This window comes from Poecilia reticulata, chromosome 11 (genome assembly GCF_904066995.2).
Source record: "Poecilia reticulata chromosome 11, P_reticulata-male-v2, whole genome shotgun sequence".
In the NCBI taxonomy this organism is placed as follows: domain Eukaryota; kingdom Metazoa; phylum Chordata; class Actinopteri; order Cyprinodontiformes; family Poeciliidae; genus Poecilia; species Poecilia reticulata.
In genome coordinates this window covers 26,063,428-26,088,509 of record NC_088840.1, presented here as the reverse complement: position 1 = coordinate 26,088,509, position 25,082 = coordinate 26,063,428, and the positions used below count along the sequence as shown (strand labels likewise).

Below are 25,082 nucleotides of genomic sequence, written 5' to 3'. Positions count from 1 at the left end.
AAAATGTGCCATGGAATAACTCCTTACATCTATTTAAATAATAAATGATTTAATTTTCTGAATATGATCCTTAAGTCACATCTAGAGATGTGAAGTCTAAAATGATCAGAAAACATGTTAACTTATTTCTCAGGTTCACTAGAAGAGCGGCTCCAAAGTCGTGGAGCCGGCTGACAGAGGGACTCCTGACGAGGGCGAAGGCAGTGAGGAATGCACCGGTGGAGAGGGAGGGAATGTACCACTGGGGTGTTGAGGAAGGGGGCAGGGAGGCAGCAGAGGAAACACAGAGGGGGGAAACAGTATAGCCTTTTGTGAGACAGGAAGCTGCAGAGAGCAGGTCCTCTGTCTGGGTACAGTAGAGAGGACAGAAATCTGGGAAATTAAGGAAGATGGGAGGAGAACTACAAGAGCAAACAATGAGATGGTCAATAATAATATAAGAAAATGATGCACCAATCAATCAGCTATGGGTTGAAATCTGCAAATGTCTAATTCCACTTTGCTTTGAGTCAAAACAAAACAGATAAAGATTAGGGAAATAAACATTGATGCATAATTGGGATAATCTAAAAATGTCTTCCTTTTCTGTTGGAGTCAAACTGTACCCTATGTCAATGAACCTGCAGCATATTTGATCTATAATCAATGTTTATTATGTCGAGTTCTTATATCAAAACAAACTTTAACTCATTAAGAAAACCAGAAGTTTGTTCAGCCTGGAAATGTTTTCTCCATCTTTAGAAAGAGGATCAGAAAACATTATGGAACATATTCCAGTTTAATTAAGGCCCTTATACACATCTGAATATTTTTCAGAACCTCTGTAGAAATATCTTTGATGTAATATTTCTCTTTATTGCAGCTCTGTAGCATCAGCAGCTCAGCCTGGTAGAGAGGCTGGAGTCTCCCTGTGAACTCCGGTACCTGGTAGGGTGAGGTCCACGGTGGTCTGGGGTCAGATTAAGAGAGATTCAGCAATCTGGATGAACAAATACCTCCTTTGTGGGCAAATGTTACCCCAGTTAACCCGTCACCCTACAGACCTCCTGGGGTTATAGAGGCAACTATGGAGGGCATCTGTTTTGAGGTGGTTCGAGCTTCTCATCTGGATTCCTCCTGCTTGCCTCATTTTGAAGGTTTTCGAAAGCAAGGCACATTGGAAAAATGCCCAGAAGCAGACCGAGAACCCATTGGTGGGACTTTATGCCCTTCTGGGTTAGGAACGTCTTGGATCACTGAGAATGATGTAGAAAATATCACTGGGACGTTTTACTATCTGGGTTCTTCTTCTGGATCTGCGACCTCCAAACTTTACAATCACATAATGTCTGGTTTTGGTCTAGTTACAGGTTCTAGTCCATTTAAAACTAGAATGAGTAACAAATATGAACCAGAATTAGGACCATGTGTGGAGATTGGTGCCCAAAGTGAGGACTCAAAACAAGTTAAAGGAAAGAAATACTAGTTTTTAATAATTTCCAAAGGAAAAGAAGGAACACAGAAAAATTATTTGTTCTCAGGCTCTGCAGCCGCTTAATGAGGTCAGGAAAAACCAGCAATAAAAACAATCCAACTGTTATGGTTTTTAGCTATTTCCAGTCTGTCAGACCTTTGAAGTAAAAAGAGCTTTTCATCTCTGCCTTCAGTTCATCCGGGCTGCTGCTGCACGAACAAAGCATGCACAAGCCAAGGCGGCATCATTAATACGAGAGGCGTTGCAGAATGCAAATACTACCCCCCTCTTCCTTTTTTTGTCTCCTTCTTTTCATCACCATCTTCCTTTCTAAATTTCCCTCTGTGGAATCCTGGTAAACAGGCAAAAGCTCATTAATGGTCCCAAACACACAACCCAGTTTCTCTCCACTGAGGGGAAGTTAGGAGGCCTGGTGGATAAATGTTAGACTATTAACTCTGTGCTTTAACTGAATTGGTCATCTGAGAAAAGGTTTTAACAGAAGATAACTTCAAATGTGACCACAATCACTGAAATAAGCAGCATTAATGAATAAAAGCTAGTTCAATAGTGAAAAAAACAACTACCAATACCAATTTACATCATACAAATAAAGTAGGCAAGAATAAGCCTCAGCTTCAGCCTATTCCTTTTTTTGGAAATCATTCATTTGTAAAATAATGTTTATTGTTTTCCTTTTCTGTAATGATGTAAATTTCCATGAATAAGTTAAGAGTTATAAATTCCTTACATCATTTTCAGATGCTTTGGAGACTCTTCAGAGTTCAGATTCTTCTAAACGCCATTGAGAGGTGCTGAAAATGTCTGAAGCCGTCCTTGATCTGTATATTTTAATACTGGAAGGTTTGCTCTGTTTCAAGAAAGTATTTATTGCAATACTTTTGAAATATAAGACTTAATAGGATTTTATAAAGGTTATTTTTGGCACGAGTTGCTTTTGTTTATTAGTAGCTCAACAAGAAGAAAAGAATAAGTTCTTCAACTTACCTCAAATGTACTTACCCAGATTCGTGTTGGAAAGTTGATGACGGATGCAAAAGGTTTGGTTTAGGTGCAACTTGGGAGGTGGAGGGTTAATGTATGTTTAACAGTCAGCCTACGAGTTTATTTCTGTTCTTCAATGGAAAAAGATCATTAAATGATCATCAAAAAGATCATTGGCGTTTTAAATTTTGTAGTCAATTATCCTGGAAATTAATGGTTCAAATACATCAATAAAGCCCTAATTAGACCTTCATGCAGATTTATGACTTTAACAATATAATGTAATACTAAAACTCACATTAGAAAGGGTAGACATAGGCAGCTACAAACAAAAACTGACTTTAAATCATGATTACACTTTTAAATTTTCTACAAAAAATAGTTTGCAGCGTTCCTCGTCTTTTAACATCCTTATAATGACTAAGCACCAATAGCTGCAACCAGAACGGCCTCCCTTCAAATTCAGACTGTTTTTTGATGCTTTTAAGACTCTCTTTAAGTATCTCAGTCTGTCTGTTTCCTTGATTACAAAGATCATCTGTCCTCAAATGTAAAATTATATTTTGTTGTGCTTCGCCCACATTTAGATCTCAGTCATCTAAGTGTACCTTGGCTCTGATTTAGTCTGTGTATGGCCAAAAAAACCGAGCATATGATTACAGCTGAAGGAACATGGGGACGGAGGCTGACCAGTAATTTGGTTTGGCTAAATGCTGTCACTGGTCGTTCCTGAGGATTTTTCCTCCCTTCATCATCTGAATCTTCAAGATCCAAGACGCTCAAAAATTTGTTCAAGCTTTAAGAAGTACAGATTTGTTACTATCATCCCTAAAAGTAAAATTTTTAGGCCTTTTAGGAGAAGCCAGTTTTGATAAGATTGAAAAATATGCTTAATTTGGTTAATTCTAACCAAATCTGCAGATAATAAGTCATATATGAAACTCCAACAGATCAGCAAATGTGCGAAAACATCAACTTCTGAGTTCAAACAGCCATTAAACTGTTATTTTACTGCGTTGGTCCACTAGACTGAGCAGCTGACATGTTGCCTCCTCTCAAGAATGCACTGAATCAAATAAGCTGTTTTCTGCAGGTGTGTTTTAATGGCAGTGTGTGTGTGGGGTTCCTCTACCACACAGGATCCAGCAAGTCGCTGGTGCCAAGTGACTTCAAACACGCCTCATTTATCCAGAGTACAGCAATAACATTCACCTGGTGAAAAGTGACATTTCTGTAGCTGAAATTAAGAGGAATTTGACCCCGGGCATAAAGGTGTCTTTCTATAGAGCGAAGCCTCACATACCACAGCGGAGGGGAGGGAGAAACAGGAGAGGAAGATACCGAGGGAGGAACTGGCAGAAGAGGCAGGGAGAGTGATTAGAAAGAGAGAATAGGAAGATAATTCAAGCGAAGGAAGAAAGAAACAAAGACAGGATGAGTAGATAAAGCTGGAAACAACCAGAGGGACCACCAACAGTTTAATTCAGGAAGCAGTCAACTATAAATAAGTTTCAGCTTTAAACCCCCTAACCTTGAAACTGAAAATATAGCATCATACTTCATTTGGACACATTTATTAGGTGGAAATTATGTTTAATATTTATGTTCAGAAACTAAAAAAACTCAGCAGCTACCTTCGTAATGCGGACGTGTAACTTACAAGGTTACGAGCTGATAGCGCCTTTTCTAAATCTGCTGCTGCTGACTTGGCTGAAAATGTCTTGTGGTTCTCAACAGAGAGGTCATTGTGCCAACTCCCTCTACTGGCAGCAGCTGGTACTGCAGGAACCGCTTCCACACAGGCAGGTTGGCCCTGAAATCTCCAACATGGATAATAACACTCCTACATAGCGCTAATGGTTTTCTATTACTGATTAGTTTATTATTTATAGCCCATATACTCCAACTGCCAAGAAAAATCCCTAATTAATTGTGTTTTCGGGTAACATACAAAAATACCACTAAGGTTCAAAGGGATTTATTACAAGAAACTATAAATCAACTTTCAAAAATAAAATGCGCAGTAGTTTTGGGTTATGTTGATTATATTGTCAGAGATGGGGGGAAAGAGATCAAACTTCATATTTGGATATGGGGTAGAGGCACCACTGTTGGATGAACTTTCTCTCGAAAGACTCCAATCTCAGCTGAGCTGCTTCCTTATAGGTGAAGTTGAGTCAAACAGGTGCTGCTGAGGAGAAACAACCAGAGGAGGAGATAAGAGGAGGCGGATCAGAGTTAGCAGACCACTGATGGAGGAAGTTAATCAGGATAAAAGGTCAGTGCTCCCTCTAGAGGTTAACAGGTGGGAGTGCAGTGGCAGTGGTCAGCTGAGGCCCTGGGGTCCTGCTGGACTGAGCAGCGCATCGTTTCTCCTGGACACTCCAGCAACAAAATGAAGGTTTTTATAATGTAGAAAAACCTTCATTTGGTTCTGAAGTAACTGAGCTGTAAATTATTTCATAGTTGTGGTTTTTTGTTGTACTTTCTATTATGGTAATATAATTATTTTGGATCAGCTAATATAATACATAAGTATAACAGAGTATTGAGCTCATTAAATTAAAAACAAATTACGAGAAAAAAGTAATAAAATTACAAAAACAAAGTCCTTATGAATTTTTCCTACAGTATTATTTTCATTTTCTTAGTTTATCCCTAAGACTGTTGTAAATAAGAGTTACAAGTGCGTTTTCTCTGAATAATAAACAAAAAAACATATACAGTATTAAAACTTTTACTCAGACATGATACAACAAACAGAAACAAGATTCAGAATTAATGACTGAACAAAAAAAAATATTATTCATATTTTTTTCTTCTTTCAATCCCCAAAGCACACAATAGTCAATCAGCTCCATGAGTAAAATGGAGTAGAATACAAACAGGACAGAGAACAGACACAAGAGAGAGAAACAGACAAATCAAACAGAAGAGTGACAAATTCAGTTCTGATTTTTTTTCTTGTCAGTTCTTGCATTTGTTTAATACTTTGTAATAAAGAAAAGGTGGAGAGCATAGTCAGAGTAGATGGAGACGAGAAACGAGACAAAGAAACATCGTGTGAAAGTTTTTAAGATGGAGAGTAAACGATTAAGGAAGATCCTAGATCTACTGGAAAATAGTTGTTTTTTTCTCTCAATCAATAACTGAACACTTGATCCAAGTTATTTAAGTCCTTGCCCTGTGTTCTCCCTCTGTTTCTGATCAGAGCTTCATAAATCCGTAAACCCCCTCGTCCTCCAGGAGAGCTGCTATATTCAATCAGTCCTTCCTGTCAGGTTCCTGCACTAGAAACATGTTGGTCGGGGGTTTCTCTCTGCTTCTCTGACAGGTTATAGTTCCCAACAATATTCACAACACCAACCTATCAGAGAAGACCAGGTCCAGGGTTAGTCTCGCCCTGTCTAATCGTTCCTTTTTTGCATTTCACTCATATGTATGTTGTCAGGTTGTAGGACCCCATAAAAAGCACCAAATGATCAGCTTGAGCACCCAGGGGGGTCCACACCCTGCTCTACGTCTCTGCCCACACAAGCTGCTATTTCCATTCCTATCAGGGCCTCTGTTCAGAAACGCACTACTTAGGCTAACGTTAGCACACCGTCTTCACTGTGCTGCACAAGAATCACGATTTACACACATGACAAGGACTTAGTGGCCCTACATTAAAAGATGGCTGCAAACAGCTTGGCAGTGATTGAAAACTGTGAGGGTGGTGAGTTTGAAGGCTGCATAGCACACACTGAACCTCTCTGATTAAACCAGCGCGAGCCTTGGCTCCAGAAGACGTGCAACAACGCCACCCTCGTGTCCAATCGACGCAATTTCAGTCAGATCATGCCATCCGTTTAAAAAGAAAAAGCATTTAATTAAAATCTTTACTCATAAAAACACAAGAAGTTTCAAAATGTAACAAAGATGGCGACAGCAATGCTGCTACACAGCCTAAAAAAGGTGGCAGCATGCGCCTGCCTTGAGTGCACACTTGCAATGACAAACATTTGTGGGCGGGGCGCTGCGGTGCGATTCAGCGGTCTCACGCGGTGATCGCGGATCGTCGCAGCTCTGCCGTCAAGTAACGTAAGCAAAGAGGGACACGCGGCTCTGAATCCTCTTCTCTACACTTTCCCGTCAAAGAAAAAGCTTCACATCCTCAAGCAGTCCAACAACCAGAGGTTTAAGCTGCAAGTCTACTTATTCCCAAGCGAAGTCGAAGCGGGTGAGTGAAAATGTTAGGTTCTAGCTACGGCAGCTGAGATGGGGCAAAACGACTCCAGGAGGTTGGGTTGTTGTAATAAAGCTTCAGGTCAACATACCGGCTTAAAAATTCAAATATTCTTCCAACAACCCCCTATTTCTCTCAACAACGCTCAGCACATCACAGCCAAAGTTACAGTTTCTGCCAGTTAAAACGTGTAGCTGCAGATTAATAAACAAATGCATAAAAACATGGCCGCACATTGTTTTATAAACGCTCAACCACCAGCTCTGCTAAAGCGTTTTCCTGCTCAGCAAAGCTGGAAGAAACTTAGCTTAAGAACCTGCACTGAGTCTATAGCTTTTATCACTGTATGATTATAATCACTCAAAGCTAAGCTCTCAGCTAGATAACAAAAAAAAATACAGAAAGCAAAACAAACATGTCGTATGGAGGGATGAGAAACGTAAATTACTCCTAATTAATATGTAGCAGACAGAAACATAATGCAGAATAACCGTTTAATCATCTGAGTCATGTTAAATAGTTTGCCTTCAGCTGTTTTCATCCCTGGTTACAAACGCTGTGCAGTAGCAGAAGGCTCAAACATTCGAGAGAGGAAGCTCCAAAAGGAAAAGTTTCAAACGGTCAGAGGAGAGAACTCATGCAAGCAGGTATCCAACAGTCAGCTTCACCACTGAGGTACAAGGAGAGGAGAAATAAAGAGACGCTCGTTGTGGGTTCCTCGGTCCGACTGTTTCTAATCTAGATCACAGATCTAAAAGCTCAGCAGCTACAGAATCAGTCTCACTCAAAACCTGCATCAGCTCATATTCTCACACCACTAAAGCACTGATTCTATACTACACAGTAAAAAAGGCTGGCAGACACCGGAAGGTCACCTAAATCATAAGTCCACCTTCATCTCGCTTTCCTTTTGCCAACAATCCGAGTCAGCAACGTTGCATAAAAAGCTGACTTTTTCCACAAATAATAGAAACGCTACTAATTTGACCAAACATATGCAGAGATGGAAGGAAACTGAAACAAGGTTAAAGTTACACCAACTTTTTCCCATGATTGAAATAAATCACCTGTCTCACAGGTCAGCCGCAGCATCACACCGACGTGGGGGCCGAACCCCATCTCTGAGGAACACCAGGGTCATCTGCTGGGCTGGACGCTCACAACGTCTCCAGATGGCAAAACCCTGCAGCTTCCTACGCTTGTCTCTAAAACCGGGTCTGACTCTGACGGGCAGAGCCAAACTCTACTAGAACGTAGCTGGAAATCATTTTCCACAACTTAAAATCTACAACAAAGCCGATGGAGGTCAGAATAAATCTAACAGAGTGGGAGGATGGATGGTTGATTTGTCGGTGTTCTTGCATACTGTATTTGCATTGATGTGAATGTGCAGGTCTTTAAAAGACCATGGATGATTTAGCACCTGGAAGAAGACAGCTGTACCTCTTCACTAGAATGACACAGCAAAATGTTCTCACTTCTATTAAATGTTGGCTAAGGAGGCGGCTAAATATACTTTAGAATATCAACACTTTTTAAAAATTTAAATACATGACTGCCAGAGAGCGAAGTAAATCTGTGTTTCCCAGTATTGCTCACATTCAAGGGTGTGTGGAGGGTTTTCTTCTAAACACTTTGTAGCTGCATTTGACTTTTTCACCGATTCGGTTCTTCACAAATTTCAATCACAGTAGATGTCAAGAGCTAATGTCAACAAAAAAAGATTAAAAAAAAAAAAAAGTCCAGCCAATCAGTTACTGGGAACGACAGGAATAAACTGGCAGAAGCTGGTGCAAAAAAGCAGCAATGAGGTGTGGTTTTGGCCCTGGTCAGTTTCATGTTTCGTGATTTCAAGAGATAAAAACGTGATGTTTCATAAACAGCAAAAAATAGAGCTTTAAATTTCTTGAAGCCACGTATTTCACAAGTGTGAGCAGGTCATCGTTTCTGCATGACTTCTCTGTTCGTTTTTTTGGTATTATTTACAGCTATGGTACAAAAAGATTCAAGCCAACACACAGCAAAACGTCCAAATCCACCGGTAGTAGGTGTAGGATTTCCATTATACTGTGGAGCAGAAAGGGATTACATTATTGCAACACGACTCAAGAGATCCTCTGTAATTCATTCATTGTTTGTGGACCACATTTAAACCGTTGGATCTGCAGACGCGCCGCAGTCGATGAGATCAGGTGAGATTAAATCAACTTTTTCCACTGTCACATCATTCCAGCTTCTAATATCATTTCCCAACTCTACTGATGCTTAGTTGCAAAGATTTCAGCACCTTGTTTCCACATAAGAACAGAGTAGAGTGGAGTCACATCAATTCAATTCAAACATCCTAAGTGTGCAGTCCAAGGTCACTTCAACAGTCAAATGTCAGACACATTTATTTCCTCGATGACTTGCTGACCAGAAGGCCACACACTCTGATACAAGCTGTCCAATTATCCACATGATTACTTTCAGGGCACAGAGAATGATTTCCTCTTTCGTGGCCACTGGATAAAATCTGTGCTGGTCGTTAGGAGAGACTCACATCATGATTGCCGGACAAAATGTTTAACCGCAAGACTGCTTCACTAACATCTGCACCGAAACTCAGCAATCATTCACCGGGTTAAACATATCAGTATGCAATAATGAGAAAACCCTACACTTAGTACCTTCAAGTTCATCTTAGGTGTTTGGGAAGAGATGGTCATTTTTAGGGAACAGGAACATTTACACAGTTACAACTCACAAAAGTGCATAAATGACCACCAGAAAAGAGAAGAGAAGAAAAGAAGAAAAGAGAAGAAAAGGGGGACTGGTTTGGGGAACAGAAGATAAAAGAGAAAACAATACTTTTATCTTTGCATGAAGCTTTACTTCCTGTAGGCTTCAAGCATCTTAAAATGCCAAACATCTGGCGGAGTAGAGATAAAATCTCAACTTAAAAATAAAAGAAACAAATTATTCAAGTCATTCTTCTTTTCTTACAAAGCCCGCTGTGCGCATCAGGGTTGGAGGGGCTTCGCTTGTTAAACAAAGCACATCCAGCCCCCTTTTCCTGGATTTCAATGCCTTAAAAAGCGCTCATTTCATGAGTACAGTACTTCAAAATAGAAACTCAAACAAGTTTCAGCATGACTATTTAAAAAAACCCCAATATTTCTATGTTTACCCGATTGAATAAAATCGCTTTGATGATGTGTTTTCAAGTCCTTAAAAGGAGGTTTTTTGTTTCGACGCTGGACAGTTGATTCAAATGCTTTGCACCTGATCTTCAGCTAAAATCATACAAATAACTAACCAGCTAGTTATGAATGTAAGAGACAGAGGTGCAGCGAGCAGCAACTGTAAGTAACCAAAGTGAAAAGAAAAGAAAATCACCAGTTATGCAGAAGCAAAATCCCACTGTGAGATGAAGATGTGAAAACTAACGTCTAATTTAAATTAAGATATTTTTTCTTGTATGTGTGGGATCATTTCTCAAGTCGACACTCCTGTAGAAGAAAACTGAGGATGGGAAACAATAGTAAAAATCCATGCGTGTGTGTTTGTGTGAGCATTAGCAATTATTAACTTCAAGCTCTTTCTGTGTATTTGTTAGATTGTTTTCAGTTCAGGTATCCAGTTTTGGAGAGCTGCAGGTGTGTGTGACTGTATGTCCGTGAACACATAATGAAGCGTATGGTGATGGGAAACGCGTGTGTGTTTGGGTGTAAGAGCTGGCAGAATTAAACCAGCGGGTGCTGCAGTTTAGCGCGGCCCAGCAGGGGGAGCCAGCGAGCAGAGGCTGGAGGCCGTGTTGGTAATCCTGGTGTGCGTCGGATCCTGACCGGTCTGAACGCTGCTCCCTTAAGTCAGCTGGTGAGGCGCCTCGAGCATCTCCATCAGAAAGGTGTCAATGGGCGTGTCACCGATCAGTTTAAAGAAGAATAGATGCTCCAGGCACTTCAGACCGATGGAGCGCAGTGCTGGGAGTCGGAGGAGGAGCTTGGCAAACCTGGATGGAGAGCAAATGGGTTAATGAAAAATCAGATACTCGGAAAACTGAATTTACTGAACAATGAATGTCCTGTTTGTCTAAAAATGTTTAAAGTTTTACAGCACCTGCCCTGCTGGTCAGGGTATTTCTGTTTGCAGTACGATTCAAGAGACGCATAAACTCTCTCTCGCAGAAGCTCCACCTCACTGGAGTTGGACAAACCCTTGGCATCTTTCAACAAAAAAGGAAAAATATACAATCAGTACATCAAATTTAACTATTTTAGATGCCTGTCAATGTAAAATAACCTGAATATCTGCCTTGAACTGTTTTAACGAGGTTTTCGATATAGCAACAGTCTTTACCTGGGTTAAAGAGAATGATAGCTCGAAGGCAGCCCAGCTCTGTCTTGTCCATCTGCATATCTCTCATTTTGCTTACAAGCTCTGTCAGAACCCTGAAGAGAAAGGAGATATGCAGTAGGACGATACATACAGGGGGGATGCCACAATGGTGGAATTCATTAAGAGAGCAGAAGTAGAGGAGAGAATGAAAGAAAAAGAGCAGAATATTAAAAAAAGAGACACGGAGGAAATGACTTCTAAGAAAAACAGACTCCATAGGCCCACATGATCATTCATAACTGCTGCTCAATGGTTATCACATTAGGTATGGCATGGCTGAACTGCTGGTTCTGCACAAGAAAATAAAGGAGGGAGGAAAAAACGTTTTTGTACCCGAGTGGCAAACCTAACGGCTGACTGAGCGCTGGTCTGTTTAAATACAGATCTACTAGAAAATGTGTGAAGTTTGATAATGTAGACGATGAAACTGACCACAACCAACGAAGAAACAGTAACACAAATCCATTTTAAATACATACATATTCAGATTTAGCAAATTGTAACTCAGGTTTTTCATCCAAAGATCAACATTTTTAACTGCTGCTGGTTTTCTACAGTTTGAGCTTTCAGCACTTCTGTTCGTTATTACTTATATTTAATTTCGACTAAATAAAACAAGTCAATTTAGGAGTCATTTTCCACTCCTGACATCTGAATTCACAAAAACCAAGATGTTCAAAAACATGCCTGAAACACCTGACTCGTCTTTGCAACATTTCAACACGATCTTGTTCATCAACATGTAAAAACAAAAAGAGTTAGCATGCTTTGTGAGAAACGTAAGAATTTATTAACAGCATCTCACAGAAATATAACCTGTAATAAAAATACGAAAATAAGAACCATCAAGAAAAATTAAGAAAAACAAAGTCATGCAAATTAGGTTCTGCTTACTTACTGATGGATCATCTAAGATCCAAATGAAGGTTTACTGTTAAATGTATTTTCACAGGCATCACCTAACCACAGTAACCAGTACAATACCATACGAGTGGTTTATATTCACACCGACAGTGTAGATTAATTTGGTTTGAAAGTTAGTGGATATAAAAGAAGGAGAGAGGAGTTTTGTCAGAACATATGAGAAACACATGCTACTGATGTGATGAAATGGGTGCGTCCAATCACAGGCGCCGTTGACTAACGCAGGCCAACACAATTTCCATAAACCTCCATGGTAAAGCAGCGTAAATACAAGAACTGAGGACTGGTGGAATATCATTTTCACCCAAACACAAATCTTCTGACTCCACCGTGTTGGAAACAAAAGCTTAAAAAAAATCCAATTCACTCATTTTCGTTTTGCTGTTTTTGTCTCAGAAAGCATCTGATGTCAAAGGCGATGGGCAGAACATCCCTCCAATGTTCAAATGCAATAAAAGCCACAAAAAGAAAAAAAAAGTCAAGCTAGCTATACGACAAGGCTGAGCCATTTTCAGTAGTTTCTGTTCAGATTTTTATGTTGTACCAAGGAATCGCAAAACTGTTGCAACGATCTAGAAAGAGCTTTAAAGCCTCAGCTTCTCTGTTTATTTTCACATCGAGTCAAAGAGGAGGGGTTCAAGAGAAGTGTTTGTGTAGTGGCGTGATTACCTGTCAAATAGGGCCCCAACCTCAGCATTGTTCGCCCTGTGTATTCAATCACAATGTGTTATTACAATGTCATTACACAGATGGTCATTACAGTATTCTGCCTGTGTGCTGAGCACTTCACCTCTACACGTAGTCCATGCTTAGACGTGACTTCACCACTTTAAAACTGAACTCATTTGAAATCTATTGTCTGGATTTTATGCTATGTTTGTTGGACCTAAACCAGAAAACTGTTTGGGGTCAAATGCTTATAAAATAATTAAAAAGTAAACTTGTGATGTTTCTATATCTTTTAGTTCGGAGGAGCAGATTATGATAAATATCATATTTCAAATCAACAATACCAGAAAATTATAGATGAATCCGCTGACTAGTGAAAATGTTTCAAATGTTTCACTGTTATTGATTTGCATAAGAATAAATTAAAATGTTTAATTTGATGTAGCTCTATGCTTTATTATAAACTAGTAAGAGAGAAAATAATTTAACATTATTTTAATTGACAAATGGAGGCGTTGTACTTATTTCTTTCTTTTATTGCTCTTAATAGTGTGTCATCAGGCACTACATGACCTTTAATTACTTTAATAACAATTCACACATGACGCCTTGATGCGACCTAGATGTGTTTACAAAACGTCAAATGATTCAAAGTAGCGTTTTGTTTATAATCTGGTGGATCAGATTTGAGAGCGTAGATGATGATAACGCTGGTCTTTAGATCAAATGTTTAAATGAAACTTCAGATGCGTCTCTGTTCCAACAGACCTGAATCACATGACTAACTCGCTGCAGACATTATGAATGGAGAGTTAAAAGTTAAAATTAAATCGATAAATGCATAATTAATTAAATCCACGATAACAAATAGAAAATAATCTAGCTGCAGGAGGAGATCTGAGCTTTGAGGTAATTATCAGCAGGAAATGAATGACTTGCAGTGAGCCAGATATACATAAAACCATTAAAATCTACAGCAAAGCTTAATTTTAATTAAATAATCAAAGTGTAATTGACAGTGGATTAACACGTTGTGATCAGACTTTGATGTTTTTTAGGAAGTTCGGACATCTGCAGCAATACATTTCAATCAAGGCAGATAAGAATCTAATACATGGATGGAAGCAGGTAACAGATATAAAAGCTTCTTAACACTTTAAATGAGACAGCCGTACTTTACCTAAGCCTTGCTTTATAGCTGTAATCATCAGAAAATTACCTACTGTACTATACGTTTTCATATCATTAGAAAATATCTTCAAATCAAGATAAAATACCAAAAACAAAAAAACTTACACACACATGCTTTATAACAACCACAATAACAGGATGCAACGCTTTAATCAAAATTAAATCATTTTAAGAAAACTGCTATGAAATCTTCATTTGTTAGTATCTTTCCACTCTCCAGCCATGATTACAGGATTAATACATTCTACAGTCGGTGCTACGCCACTAACTCGGGGTGGGTGTGCATGCATGTTCATGGGTAAGCATTCACCACCAGCCTCCCTCACCTTGCATGCACTAAAGTCGGACAGCCAGAACAAAAACAAAAATAATAAAATAAAACCAAGCAGAATCTTTCAGCCAATGCAGAACACAGCAGTTGCAGCCAACCAAAGATGAGAAGATAATATCCTAAGAACTTATCCCAGTCAATAATTAATAACCTAACTTAGCATTAAACACTAAACAGGAGTATAAAACCATTGAGACAAATGATTGTTAAATTACAAGGTAAAATTAAAGAAGGATATTAAATTTTATTTCTTAGTGTGGGATAACAATATTGTGAATAAAAATATACTTATTATGCCAAATCCCTCCAGTTTGCAGTATTTTTCATACATATATCTGCAAAACTTTTAAATGTTGCACATCTTTTTCTTCTACCCATGCATATGTAAATTACCTGTCGAATATGGCTCCGACCCCTGCGCTGTGGGCGCTGTTCCTGTGGACGTGGAGGCCAGTGGCCAGCAAAATGCCGTCCTTCACCGAGATGGAGCGATGGGAGAAGGACGCAATCAGCAGCTCGTTCCAGCCTGTTGGGGATTCGGCGGCTCAGTGTCTGAACTGGGTCTTAAAGATTCTTTTCTTTCTTTCTCCAGTCATTTCTAGAGCTGTTTAACCATAATCATTTCTAATACCGTCTTATTTTTAAACAAAAGTAGCTTAGTCATTTAAGGTTAAAAGCAGCAAAGTCTTATGAAATGCTTTAAATTCTACAATTTAGTTTATTATAGTTGACAATAAACAAAAGAATCTTGACTTTCTAGCAGGTTTGCCAGAAAGCATTTATCTTTTTGGAATTTATGAAGTATTTGCAAGTATATTAATAATGTTATAATATTTTAATATGTCCAGATGGCCTTCAAAGATTCTTAAAAGTGAACACAAAATACCAAACAAACACCTATTTCTCTGGCAGGCTGCTGTTTCCACTTAGCAACAGTGTTTGTGAGCACAAACTGGTGATTTTATGAAAATGATTTTACACAAAAAATAGGAAATAAAATCTGTGACATCTGCAGGTTGGTCTTCTAAATAAAGTCTGAACACAGTGGAGACGGTTTCATCCATACTTAAGTGATTGAGAGAGTGAAATAATAGTAGGCCTTTTAAGTGACTGCGTGGAAAAGATTTTAAAGTTGAACCACTATTAAATACATTTGTTCAAAACTGATTATTTAGTTTATCAGGACTGATTTTGTATTGGATTTACACGATTCATCCTCTTACATGATACAAGAACAAACAAAAACCACCAACATGGTGTCAGGAAGCAACATATGAAACATGTTGCATTTTAAAAAACTAATAATTGGTTCATAACACACCAGATTTGCCAACATTTTAAATAAGAACCAGCTCCAAATCCCACCATGTGACGTCTTGTGTTTTGTCATCTAGATGAAGGACTAAATTAGTTTTAATGATTTCTTATACATTTTATAATAATTGTAATGTTTTATAGTTGCTGTTTGCACTGATTGTATTTGCTATTAACAACATTTGTGTAGTTATGTCATTTCAACCTTTGTTTGGTTTCATCATTTTGTCCAGGGGCAACAGATGGAAAACAGCCTTTCTGCTGATTCTGGTGCATTTAGAGAAATATTAATGAATGTGTTTGGCCTGGCCGTGTAAATTAGCATATTTCAAATTTAAACCAGTTTGTTATATTTTAAGACCAGGACACAGGTTTAAGATACAGAGGATAAAATCCTCATCAAGTTATGACACTACAGTAGTGGCCCAGACTAACCTGCACGCAGCAGGATGACCTGGTCATCCAGAGGAAGCTCAGAGAAGTGAGGGATCCTCTTGGCCCACTCCACCAGAGTGAAGAGCTGCTTGTCTGCTGCCTGACAGATGTTGGTGACCGGATCGTTGGGCTGAAGTACATGGAGATGGAGATTTATATTAATACTCACAGGAACATTCTCCTAGGAATATTTTTAAATATCCTAAAAATTTATAATTAATTCAGGATTTAATTTCTACCATGGTAGTTACTCACAGAGCTGCCGCCTGAACTTCCATCTGCATGAAGCTCCGTCTTCTGCTCTACGGCCATCTCAGCTTCCAAAATCTTCTCCACCGGCATCTCCTCGTTCACTGCGCTGGTCGACTCCACCTCGCCTTCGCGCTCCTTGTTTCTCTGCCGCTCCTCCTGGACAGCTGCAGAACGAGGGATCAGAGCGGGAAAGGAGGAGCACGGGATCAACATCATTGGAGAAAAGGGTGAGAAAAGTAGAGAAAGTGTGATGAGGATGAGGAGATTAGGTGAATGAAGGTGGGACAGAGAACATGAAGGATATAAAAGATTAATGAAAGCAGCAGAAAGAAGGGCATTGGTTTCAAAGATGGACAGAATGTGTGGAAAAGGAGAAGAAAAAGTTAATGAAGAAAAGCATCAGAAAGAGAAGCAGAGAAATGAAAGAGATCAGCATGAAAACATGCAAAAGTCAGTCAAACATTAAACATTTCTCTTCTTTTACTTTTCTGTATTCTCTGTATTTTAATTCAAACGACCCACTGTAACTGCAGTGGAGACAATTAAACATTAAAATCATGAATTATAAGGTTGCAAAATAATGAAAATATTGTTCAAGAAAACCATTAAGCACAACTGAACATGTAACTCCTGAACATGAGTTTATATTTATAATCAAGGAATTGCTCCACTTCACCAATTATTCCTCATTATGTCACATAGCAGCCAAATAACTTCAGTATCAACAAATCCATCACACACAGATATGAAAATTAATCAGGTCAGTCAATTATTACTATTCCGTAAATAAACATTTTCATAGAAATCAGTAATAACTGTTTAAACCAGCTGTTCACAATTTTTACCACTGACAAAAATATTGGTAGTTTATCTTATTTGATCCCTAAATTAGTCCAAATATTTAAATCCTCCAAAACATAATGAGGTAAATTATGTGTTGTGAATGTGTTACTGGATGATAAAATGACCTGAAATCTGTTCATTTGGCCTCATTAACCTAAAAGCAGTTCATGGTTTGAATGTCCTCAGTGCAACAATTATTATTATAAACATACTCAGTAAAAATGGCAATAAAACAAGGATGTTGAGGGAGTTTTCCTCTACCAACTCATTAAATTAATATTCTTATCCTCCAGACTCACCCTGTTGCTACCAATAAAACATTTTCAATCTTTTTCCTCCAGTTTATAAATAATGTTTGATTTAGGACGTTGCATCTGCTCGTTAGTCTCAGAGTAAATCCTGATTTACATCCCCAAGGAATACTGTTTCAATAAAAAAGTTCCTTAAACAGTGATTGCAAGAAGTTTTATGTATTATTGAAAATAATTATTACTCCTAAAACCCTTGAATTTAAATCAGTTAAATGTCTAAAAGTAATGTTTGTTATTGATTTAGTGTGGTAAGTTTTTATTGCAAAACAGAAATCCTTTGCTGCCCTGAGCTCTCTAGCGCCACCTAGGCTGGAAATCGCAGGCTAAACACTTTCAATAGGAGAAAAAAAAAAAGTCACTTTATTTACTGTTGGAAACAATATAGTTAAGCGTCCTTTACTCAGGCAAGCGCTTTAGAAAAACGATTTGCTTTCACAACAATCTGCTCTCATCAACTTGGGAAATGGAGAGAGAAAATTAAATGTTGTGCAACAAACCACAAACAAAAAAAATGCAGGAAATTAAACATTTATACTTCCAGCCCCACAAGCATCAAAGTCTCATTTAGCCTCTGAACAAATGTGGAACGGCTCTGTGGTTGACGGCAGGAAATATGCCCTAATTGTGCAGCAATCAGATGGGAGGAGAAAAGCTTTTTAAAGAATGGGGATGATTAAAGAAGAGTTTGTATATTTGGCTGAATGTCCACAAGGGGTGAAAACACCTATGGAAGTCATTCAAGGGTTGCTCTGGTCTGCCTCTGAGGCCTGGCGTTAAGCTACGGAAACTTATTTTAAATGAGGTCCTTCTAAGCGACAGCAAGCTGCGCAAAATGCCTCTATGCCTTGATCGCTCATACAGACAGCCACACCCCCCTCCCTCTCTCTTCTCCTTACATCTGTCGTTCATCTTGGCCACTACAGAAGGAGGGAGGGGGAGAGAGAGAACGAGAGGAAACACAAAAGAGGAAGAGAGGGGGCAAGGGGTTAGTGTTTATAGGACTCATCCACCCCACATCCCCCTCTCCTTCTTCCCATCCTCTACTGTAAACACGTCACCCCCCCCTCCCTTCAGATTATCATCGACTCTGTTCATCACGCTGCTCATTCAGCAGGCAAATAGACGTCACCTCATCGGTCCAGTTAGATGCACTAAAACGGACAACGAATATCGAAGCCCGAACAAAAAAAAAAAAGTTACAGATTATGTAAGCGATGCCTGGGTCGTTCTACACTGCCAGATTATTTTGTAATCTGTAGGAATTGAGAGCAGCGCTGTAGAGACAGACCAATCAGTGTTTTCCACAAACTGACCAGAGATTACACCAGACCATTCAAAAATTCTTCAGCTGCTGTGGCTGCAAGGACAATTACAGCAGAAATGCTGTTTCTGTAAACTGTGATAGTTTCTAGTCTTTCAGTAGCACAGAATGAGATAAAGATGAATTATAATCTGATCTGATACAGATTATTTTTAAATAACAGCAACGGCTGGGAGGGCTATTTTAGATCAAATTATTGTCATTTTAAAACATACAAAGAAAATCTGAATTATAAATAATAACTGTGAGAAAAATGTATTCCTGACAGAGACGGTACTAAACATTGACCAGGTCTGTCAGTGATGGAAATAAAAAAAGAACCTAGACTTTCAATATTGACGCAATATTAGGTTTTTAGGGCTGCACATTGTGTCACAAGTTTTATCACAAAGAAGCAACAGAGTTAGCCAAGTCTCTGTGCCAGCAATACATCCAGTGACACTTCTTGTTTAAGGTAGAATAAAATGTTTTAAATGGCAAAAAGGTGATAAATTAACTGCAACCAACTTGTTTCAATACTAAAACCAAAAGGCACCAGCCAAAATAAATCTTCTCCAAAAAACAAACATATTATAACATGCTTTCTTAATAATTTGAAGCCCTGATTGTTTTTATTGGTGTCACATATTGTCAAATATTACAACTAATGACTAGAGAAAGTTGAGTAAAACATGCAAGAACCTCCTATAGAGACCAGTAGCCTTGAATGTTTCTTCTGTACATTTTCACTTTACATCGCTAAAGTATCATTAATTTAGGTCAAATAAAGCTACACGAAATATTGAATTGTAGCTTAGTGTGAAATCCTAGCATAACAAAAACACACCAGTAATCTGACTGGTTCCTAAACCTCTGAACTTTAAGATCTGCCGTCAGACGACTTCAGGTGGACTGGCTTATGAAAGGCCCTGAAATGATTTGCAGGAAAAACCCGAATGATGTTGTAAATCATTCAGTCTGTTCCACGTCTGAACGTGTACGGTTCACTTTGAAAATTTAAATAGTGAAATAGACTCACTAACAAGTAACTCCACAGTTAGAGTTTTATATAGAACAGAGTCTTTAATTTAAGCAGAATGGTTATGAGCTATACTTAAACAAAAGAGCTAGTCAGGGTTGTTCAAGTTTAACTGCTGCACATTTAGGTTTTTCTGTTTGCACAACTTATCTGATGTATTCAAAAAATGAGCATTAGTGTTTGTTACTCCAAAACCGACCCGTCAGCAGCTTCCTGACTCTCCTTACCCCAAAGATTATTTACTTTGTTCGTTATTTAAAAACCTTGAACAAAGTAAAAAAACTAAAATAATTTAAGGACAGAAAAAACTTTGCCTGTGTTAAAGGCTGAAGATTTTAAAAGGTTTTTGGGTGGAAGACATTCACAGAATGTGTTCTTCTATTGAACTGCAAGTTCTCTTCAGTTCCAAAAAACCTGAAGAGGATCTGAAAGAACATCCCAACCCAGAGTGTTTAAAGGAGAGCTATTGATCTCTTTGAAACCTGCCCCTTTCTGTTGCTTGTTTTCTTATGAAACAGAACATCTATCTTTGGAATAAATGGATGTCTCTGGATCTTTTTGATGCTTTCTCACCTTCTCTCTTCATTCCCATTGCCAGGCATTTCTGGTAGCGGCAGTACTGGCAGCGGTTCCTCTGTCTTTTATCAACTATGCAGTCTTTATTGTCCCGACAGGTGTAGGTTAGGTCTTTTCGCACTGTTCTCTTGAAGAAGCCCTTACAGCCCTCGCAGCTGTAGACGCCATAGTGCTTACCTGAAAAGCAAACGGTGAAATAGAGAGAAAAAGTCAGTCAAACAACTGCACATTTCTTAAATGTTTCAAACACGTTTCACTAAAACAGTGGAGCTGAAGAGGCCTACAGACCAGAGGATCTGTCTCCACAGATGGAACAAAGGCGTTTCTGGGAAAGCATCGGCCCTGGGCTGTGGGAAGACAGCTGCTTCAAGCCAAGAGGAGGTTTCACATCATCGGAGCTGCTCACTGCATGGAGCCCTGACATGGTCACTGTTGAGTTGATCTAACAGAACAGACAAAAAAACAAAAGAAAAACTGAGATTGTTAAACAAGATCAACCCTTCACCTACTCTTACCCCCATTTAAAACCTTGTGTTTGCCATTTTGTCCCAACCTATTTTCATATCATAAAGTAAAACAAAGTCAGCTCATCATCTTAAACTAAAGATTTTCATTAGAATATACTTTTTTTTTTCTTGACAACCTAGCTTACCTGGGGGCTGCTAATTGGGCCATATCCCACTGACGGTGTGCCAGGAAGGCAGGGTGAGTCCAGTGATGAGCTAATAACAGAAAAGGGTGAACCAATGCTACTGATGGGGCTGTTGACCCCTGTGGTGGTGATGGGTGGCAGTGAAGTCATGGAAGCTGCAGAGGGAACCAGCGGTGGGGAGCGCTGGCCCGAGGGAGGGGAAGACACAGACGAGCTGTCTGGACTGCGAGAATCTGACGAGAAAAAATAACAGAGAGAATGTAAAAGAGTTTCATACAGTTGTGCAACGTAAAAAGACAACAGTAACCTGTTGTCAGCTAAATGGTTTTTAAGCAAAATGCACAGTGTGGAAAATCACTGAGGGTTTAACTGTTTTACTTTGATATCAAATCATGAACTGAAGCTTTAAAACATAAAGAAAAACACTTCTTTATTCAACTGATTTGGATTAAAGAAGTTATCCTTCAGAGGATTTACTGAGGTCTATAAATTACACTGTTTTAGATAAAAACTGCAAAACAGCATTTAAGATCAAACTGACACATCAATTTCCCCTGCAGGTCTGAAACAAACATGCATTTATTAAACATCAGACAAAAAATGTAACAGCACATGGCAAGATTATAATTACTTGGCAACACTTGGGATTAGAGTGGACAACAAAAATCAACATTTAACAAAACGTTTCATTTCAACAAATTGAATTTATTAGTTTTTTATTTTATTTTACACAGCCAGAGGTCAGACTGACTTTGGATGCTGTGTTAAAGAAAATGTCTGTTTTTTTGTAGGTCAGTTTTCTACAAACACTGACAGACTTGACAATAATAAATTCAACCACTGTTTTTGTTATGATCACTTCAAAAAGTTGACACTATCATCTGTCGCTGTCTAGACTGCACTGTCACTGCTTTAACTGTCTAGCTACCATGTCACTGTCACCGTCATATGCTGATTTTCGCCTCATCTGTTTATTTTAGATAAGACAAATCAGCTGACGAGACAATGTCCTTATAACACTGCTCTCACTCACAAACAAGTAGAACACTCTCAGAAGTTAATTTCTCATAAACTGAAATAAATAACATTTGTAAGCTGACTATTATAGTTTTATCATTTTACTCATAATGCACTAATAAAGATGCACAGCTCTTAGATATGTTAGATGACAGTCAAACTCTAAACACTGCTATAAAACAACTCCTCTTAAAGAAATTAAACATAATATTTAAAAAAAATCTTTGGACCCAAACATAGATTTTTTTTAAAGAACTTATAACAACCATTTGTATATGTTACATTGTAACATTTAGGCAAACGAAATAACCTCCTGAGACAATTTTTATTGCTAAAAATAAAACATGTTACAACCCGCTTTGCTATTTTAGGACGATAATTTGGAGAAGTGAGCAAGTGTTGCCAGGGTGTCTTATTATAACCATGGTTCTATTAATGCTGATTTTATTGCAGGTGCTAATATGTATGCAAGTATAAACATTTAATAATTAACACAAATATTGTTTCTTGTGAACAAACCAATAGAAACAAATAGAAATGTGTCGTTTTTTGCTCACCTCTGCTATCTCCCATGATGGTGGTTGGGGCGCAGGGGCTGCTTGGCAGCGTCAAGCCGGCGTTCTTTCGTCTCTAACAGCCCGCTGTCAAACTCGAGACCGCGGACTGAGGCCCGGGCCGGAGTTGGTTTGGGAAACCAAAAACGGGTCTGGAATTCCAACACAAGGAAGAGCAAGAAATAAAAATAAACACAAGAGGCAGACATTTCAGTGACTGCAATCAGAATCAAACAGTTGCGCAAATGGTTGCGATTACTTAATCTGCTGCTGCCAGAAGACATAAAAGCGAATCTGTTGATTTTTTTTTTCTGGTCATTTTGTGTAACGTTACAGTTTGGCTTTGAAAAGCAGCCAGCTGCTCAGCTGGTGCCAAGAACGTCCTGTCCGGATATATTACAGGGTTGTAATAGTTCAATATTAACCCAACAGCGTGTTACTGACATAACACATTGTGCGTTTATCGCAGTGATTCAAACATCTCACGGCAACATAGCCCAGACGGAGCCCTGACAGATGGCAACAAACCACTGCTGCTCTGAGACAGCTAGTTGGTAGGGCTCGTAAACTAGCCAAGCTAACGTTACAAGAAAACTTAAAATATCAGACTGTAACGTACAAATAACTTGTTTTACTTATTTTTCAATGCGAAATCAAACGCAAAGCACTCGGCACACAGTTTAAAGAAAGTTGATATTTCTTGTCACGTTTAGAAACCAATATATTAGAGTCTGTTTTAAGTTGGCAAGGTAAGCTAGCTATGTTTAGCCACCTACCCCAGCAAGCTAACTAGATAGCTAAAGTGGATCAGAGGAAAATAGGACAGACAAGAACAAACCGGATTATCCCTGGCAGTCCCGCCTCTAGCTCATTCTCTCATATATATACTAGCTGAATTATCAAAATGCATATTTATAGCAAATAAAAACGGATTACTGACGGTTTAACGGCGCAGCTTCTTCGCATGAAAAGATGTGGCGACTAGGCCCCGTGTGTGTGTCTATCTCTCCCCCCACTTTGCCTCGCAGTCAGCCCTCCCTCTCTTCCTCCCCCTGCGCCGATGAAAACATGATGATGGTGGAGGATTTGGCTTAGTGCTCCTGTACAGATGAACATTGGCCCCGAAAAATCACTGCAACAGCAACAGAGCACCCTGGTTTCGGAGAGGGGCTGTGTGGTCATGATGCGCCTCACGTCTCTGAGCGAGGGAGACACATCCAGAGCAAGAGGTCAGGAGGTCAAGACAAGTTCAGCTTTGCATTTTAGTAGCTCCAAAGGTTATTGTCGGACATTGGTGAGTTCATCAGTTTCGTTATTGCTTGTACCAGTGTGTGCTCTTATGCAATACTCAAGAGTTTTATTGCACCAATATTACTGATAATCACTGCTGAGTAAACACATAAATGACATGATTTACATGGTTACTTTGGTTTTGTGTTTAATATTGAAATAATAATAATAAAAAATAAACATATTTAATTTTACCAAATAGTAACTAAAACAGATCAACACAGCATCTCTACTTAAAAACCTGAAAAACTATAAATTGCACAAATGTTTTGGTGAATATTTTTATGTACTATCAGTCATAAGGAGCTGCAATGACAACGCTGAATGATAGTTTTACTACAAAAATGACGGAACAGTTTATTGTGTAATTATCATTATGTGGGACCAAATAAAACCACTTTTAGGTACATCTGTAAGGTATTTTTGTCCCTTTTCTATTAGCTCAACAACATATGTTTAAAGTCTTCACTTTCTGCTTTTAAATTAGATGTTTTGGTTTTCATAGGGATTGCAACTGTTCTCTTTGGAACAAGTTTTGCACTGGATATTTCCTCATCTGTGCAAATAATGACCTATTTTTTTTCCAAACATATTCCAAACAAATGAACTCTATATAGAAGAGCATACAAGAAAAGTCTGTTTTCTGTGTAATTAAATTTAAAAGTGAGCATTTTGAAAATATGACACTAATATAGAATTCATGCAAATAATTTTTTTTAAATAAAAATGAACAAATGTTGGTCATGTCACAGTAAGATTTATTCAGTAAAAAATCTCACACAAAATAAATGCTTATGTCAAGCAGCTAAGTTCATTATTACATCAGATTTTTTATTCATTTATTTATTTTCCTTCTGTTAATACACATGTCTAATAACACAGCTCACGTCTTTTTTGGATGTGTTTTTCTTCATAACTTTTTTGTTCTTTTGCAGGATATTCCTAATGGAGATTTCAAATACATTATCACCCCCAAGTGGCCTGACATGGTACTACAATTACATAAAACTGACAAGCTTACAGTTCCAGGGATAAATAAAGCCTAAAACCCAGATGAATAAACGCAATTTTATTTTATTTATTCAAATTGAATTACTTTTATCCTCTAATTTCTTGAAGAAATTTGAAGGAAGTGCGTGGGATGTTATAAAGCTTAATGCAAAACTTTATTTTTGGGAAAAATAATTGTGGATAAAATTATGTCATAGCACTATTTATAAGAAATATTTAACTTCCTTCTCAGAATTTATTACACCATGTTTTTAACAGATAAGCAAACCCAATTACTAATCCTTTTGCAGTTAAGCTAAATGTATGT

At 38.4% G+C, this 25,082-nt stretch overlaps 1 protein-coding gene across 5 annotated transcripts; it reads right to left on the bottom strand.

Moving 5' to 3' along the window:
- Nucleotides 1-5,179: 5,179 nt before the first annotated feature.
- On the bottom strand, nucleotides 5,180-23,568 carry rxrba (retinoid x receptor, beta a). 5 transcript variants are annotated; one of them, XM_017307530.2, is made up of 13 exons: nucleotides 23,415-23,568; nucleotides 22,478-22,626; nucleotides 20,904-21,136; nucleotides 20,540-20,693; nucleotides 20,249-20,428; nucleotides 18,233-18,253; nucleotides 16,186-16,346; nucleotides 15,931-16,060; nucleotides 14,575-14,707; nucleotides 12,660-12,695; nucleotides 11,028-11,119; nucleotides 10,788-10,893; nucleotides 5,180-10,680 (listed from the first exon to the last, which is right to left on the bottom strand). In XM_017307530.2, exons 2-13 carry the CDS (start codon nucleotides 22,491-22,493, stop codon nucleotides 10,533-10,535), a joined length of 1,410 nt encoding a protein of 469 aa, XP_017163019.1. In that variant the 5' UTR covers nucleotides 22,494-22,626; nucleotides 23,415-23,568; the 3' UTR covers nucleotides 5,180-10,532. The 5 variants fall into 5 exon arrangements, with proteins under 5 accessions (XP_017163019.1, XP_081468410.1, XP_017163021.1 ...); XM_081612284.1 differs by lacking the exon at nucleotides 23,415-23,568 and adding an exon at nucleotides 23,313-23,388; XM_017307532.2 differs by lacking the exon at nucleotides 12,660-12,695.
- Between the last annotated feature and the right edge of the window lie 1,514 nt (nucleotides 23,569-25,082).

Excerpts from the sequence above, each read along its gene's own strand:
- rxrba (XM_017307530.2), bottom strand. Across the intron at positions 18,254-20,248 it reads AATGGGAATGAAGAGAGAAG|TGGCCAAGATGAACGACAGA; the intron begins GTGAGAAAGCAT and ends CTCCTTCTGTAG. Across the intron at positions 11,120-12,659 it reads GTTGGGGCCCTATTTGACAG|GGTTCTGACAGAGCTTGTAA; the intron begins GTAATCACGCCA and ends CTTTCTCTTCAG.